Source organism: Lactuca sativa, chromosome 2 (assembly GCF_002870075.4).
Source record: "Lactuca sativa cultivar Salinas chromosome 2, Lsat_Salinas_v11, whole genome shotgun sequence".
NCBI classification, from domain to species: domain Eukaryota; kingdom Viridiplantae; phylum Streptophyta; class Magnoliopsida; order Asterales; family Asteraceae; genus Lactuca; species Lactuca sativa.
Window position 1 is genome coordinate 178,193,709 of NC_056624.2, and position 2,982 is coordinate 178,196,690.

The 2,982-nt window shown below is 34.6% G+C and overlaps 1 protein-coding gene across 1 annotated transcript; it reads left to right on the forward strand.

Annotated features, from left to right (window-relative positions):
• The first annotated feature begins 1,411 nt into the window (after positions 1-1,411).
• On the forward strand, positions 1,412-2,036 carry LOC111885283 (uncharacterized). The gene is made up of 2 exons (XM_023881548.1): positions 1,412-1,567; positions 1,731-2,036. Exons 1-2 carry the CDS (start codon positions 1,412-1,414, stop codon positions 2,034-2,036), a joined length of 462 nt encoding a protein of 153 aa, XP_023737316.1.
• The last annotated feature ends 946 nt before the right edge of the window (positions 2,037-2,982 follow it).

The following is a 2,982-nucleotide window of genomic DNA, read 5'->3' on the forward strand; positions in this document are numbered from 1 at the left end:
TCTAGCATACAATTTTTGATATTTATAACTAAAACAAAGTTAGATGAATACCTTTTCCTTGTAGCTTGTAGATCTTGACCTTCAAGAGCTTAGTGTCTCAACTGTTGCACCTCTAATGAGTCACAAACACCAAGTAGCAATTGGAATAATATGAGATAGGTAATGGAGGCTCTAAAATCGGCAAGGTTTCTTTTCGTAATGCATTCGCCGATTTCAAGGAGCCAAGGGGTTCCTTTTATAGCTGAGCTGCTAGGGTTTTAGGTAAAACCCTAATCTCATTGCTTAAGCCTTAAGCAATCCAGTAGATCCTTCCATTAGGCCCCATTTGGACGAAATCTATGTGTGCTACACATATTTTTTCGTCCACCCCTTCCTAGGGATCCATAAGCCCAACTTGCAACTATCAAATAATTGCAATATCAGTCCCCGTAATTTAATCAGTCTCTTTTAATCACCAAATTAGTTACAAAATAATTTTTGATCAATACTAATTAAATAATATGATTTCTCAATCAATATATTATTCTTATAATATATTAACAATTCACAATTTAACTCTTTCTCCATAATTTATCCTATCAAATTGCTACGGTGAAGGCAACCCAAAAGGACCATGCTACTATCCAGTCATGTACATACCAATTATAGTTATGGGCTTAGACACCTAATACAAAATAAACGACACAGTTTAGAGGTTTAGTACCTAATTTTTGGTGGATATATATATATATATATATATATATATATATATATATATATATATATATCAAGGTTATCAACATAAAAAGGTAATTGGTCATATATAAAACTTTTTTCCATTTATCATGGTTAAATAGCTAAACAAATAAAATAACTAATCATGTAGTGGTTAATGACATGGTTAAATAGATAATAAGAGTATTAATAATAATTATTTATCATACAAAAGTAGCAACTCATAACCTTCATGCTCTTTTCTTTAACTATAAGGAGGAAATCAGTAACAATTTCAACTTTTGAAACTCAATTAGAAATCACAATTTCTGAAGTTCTCAAGGAAAAGTGTTTGAACAGTAAAAGAAAAGAAACTGAAAAAAAAGGCTCACCTTTACTGTTGAGCTTGAACTATTGATGGAGGAAATTAGTAAGGGTTATTGATATAGAAGCACAATAATGTTTTTTCGTTTCGTTTTAAAAGGTACTTCAACTAATTTTCGTACCTCTGACCCCACTAAAGTGACAAATTACCTGCCAAAATAAGGTTTTCTTCATTTTATTACCACTTCCCCGGTTGGTCAATGAAAGTTAAATGTGACGTGGTATATGGTATCCAGCTGGTGTCCAATTAGCTTACTACATTAGCTTTGTAAGGGTTCAATAGATCCACTCTCACTATTTCCTTACACTCTGACGAACACCAACCCTTTCGACCATGTCTTCGTCCTCTAAATCCTATAACACAGTCTCCATTTACTGGATTGAAGTGAATCCTCCCTGCTTGTGCCATGATCAGCCTGTGTCGAAGCTCAGAGAAGCTTGGAAGCCTAACAACCCAGCTCACAGCTTCTATAATTGCGCAAAATCAATGGTATGGTATCCTTCGTTACAAACGATAACTTTTAAACCTAAAGTTTTGATTTTTGTGCTGCAAACCCCCTATTTTGATCGACAAAAAACCCCCATTTACAACAAGAAAATCCTAAAGTTTGAATAGTAAAACCCTTTTTCTATTGTGTGGCATTCTTTTGTAGATATCCAACGACAATTGCAACTTCTTCCAGTGGCTTGAACCATCATTACCAAAACACTACAAGGATACGTTATGGGACATGAAACTTAGGATCGACTACCTTTTGGTTAGGAATGGTCAAGTTGTTGAGCTGCAGAAGAAGGTGGAGAAGCACAAGCTTCTTAGGAAAGATGAGAAGGAACTTGCTGAAGCTAGGATCCAAGAACTACTCATTGAGATTGAAAGTCTGAAGAAGATGTTGAAAAAGGTTGCTTTGATTGCTCAGGTCTTCTTGTTGTTTGTGCTCATGTACTTTAAGCTGTTCTAGGTGATGTAGGATGTTGGGTCATGGTGTATAGGTGGTTTTTGGATCATGGTGCATATGGGAATGGTCTTTTGGTTGATTAGGTATTTGGAATGAGGCAGGGTGTATAGGGTTATTTGATGGTGTAATGGTGGTATATGGAATGATGATCATTTTGACAATTTAGTATAAGCAATGTACTTTAGCCGCATTACGTATGGTCATGTAACACCTTTTTTATGGACTAATTATATAATCGAACGCATGGATTCTGTTTTATTCTAACATTTCTTTATTGGTTCCTTGATAGTATATTGCATGAATTGTTGTATGGTCCCTAAAGAATGCAAGTTATATGGTCCACTACCCTTATATAATATCATGCATGAGTTGTTATATGGTCCACAAACAATTTTTTAAGTAGCATGGTCCACATAACAATTCCAGGAAGGACAAGAAAGAAGGGACCATCTGGTGCATAAAAAGGACACAAGGGATACTAGATCCCACAAGAGAATATATTAACAACCAAAGTGACTGCAACACATTACGTAAAAATTATGGCATAGAATCTTTAAAAGAAAACATCCTAACATGTTTTTACTACATAATATTTTACTACATAATAAAGGACACATCCCATACAGTTCCCATGAAAAAACTACATTAAGTTGACAAGTTTTTCTGAAGTGTTCCCCTCTCCATTCTTTCCTGTAACTTGGGTAGCCAATTTTTCCTTGATGATCCTTTCACTCTTTTTCCTCCTCTTAACCTTGGGAATTACAACATTATTCCTTTCCCTTGTCACTTTTGCAGACCCACTCTCCCTAGTACCTTATGTATCCCTACCTTCCATTCTTATCCTACTTCTACTTGCCACTTGTGTAGTCCTTTTCTTCACATTTTCACCCTATTATACACATAGAATAAACACTTAAATGAAACATACTTAATAACAAATAAAAAAAAT

Coding starts and splice junctions, on each gene's coding strand:
- LOC111885283 (XM_023881548.1), top strand. CDS start 1,412: ATGTCTTCGTCCTCTAAATCCTATAACACAGTCTCCATTTACTGGATT. Junction 1,568..1,730: donor ATAATTGCGCAAAATCAATG/GTATGGTATCCT, acceptor ATTCTTTTGTAG/ATATCCAACGACAATTGCAA.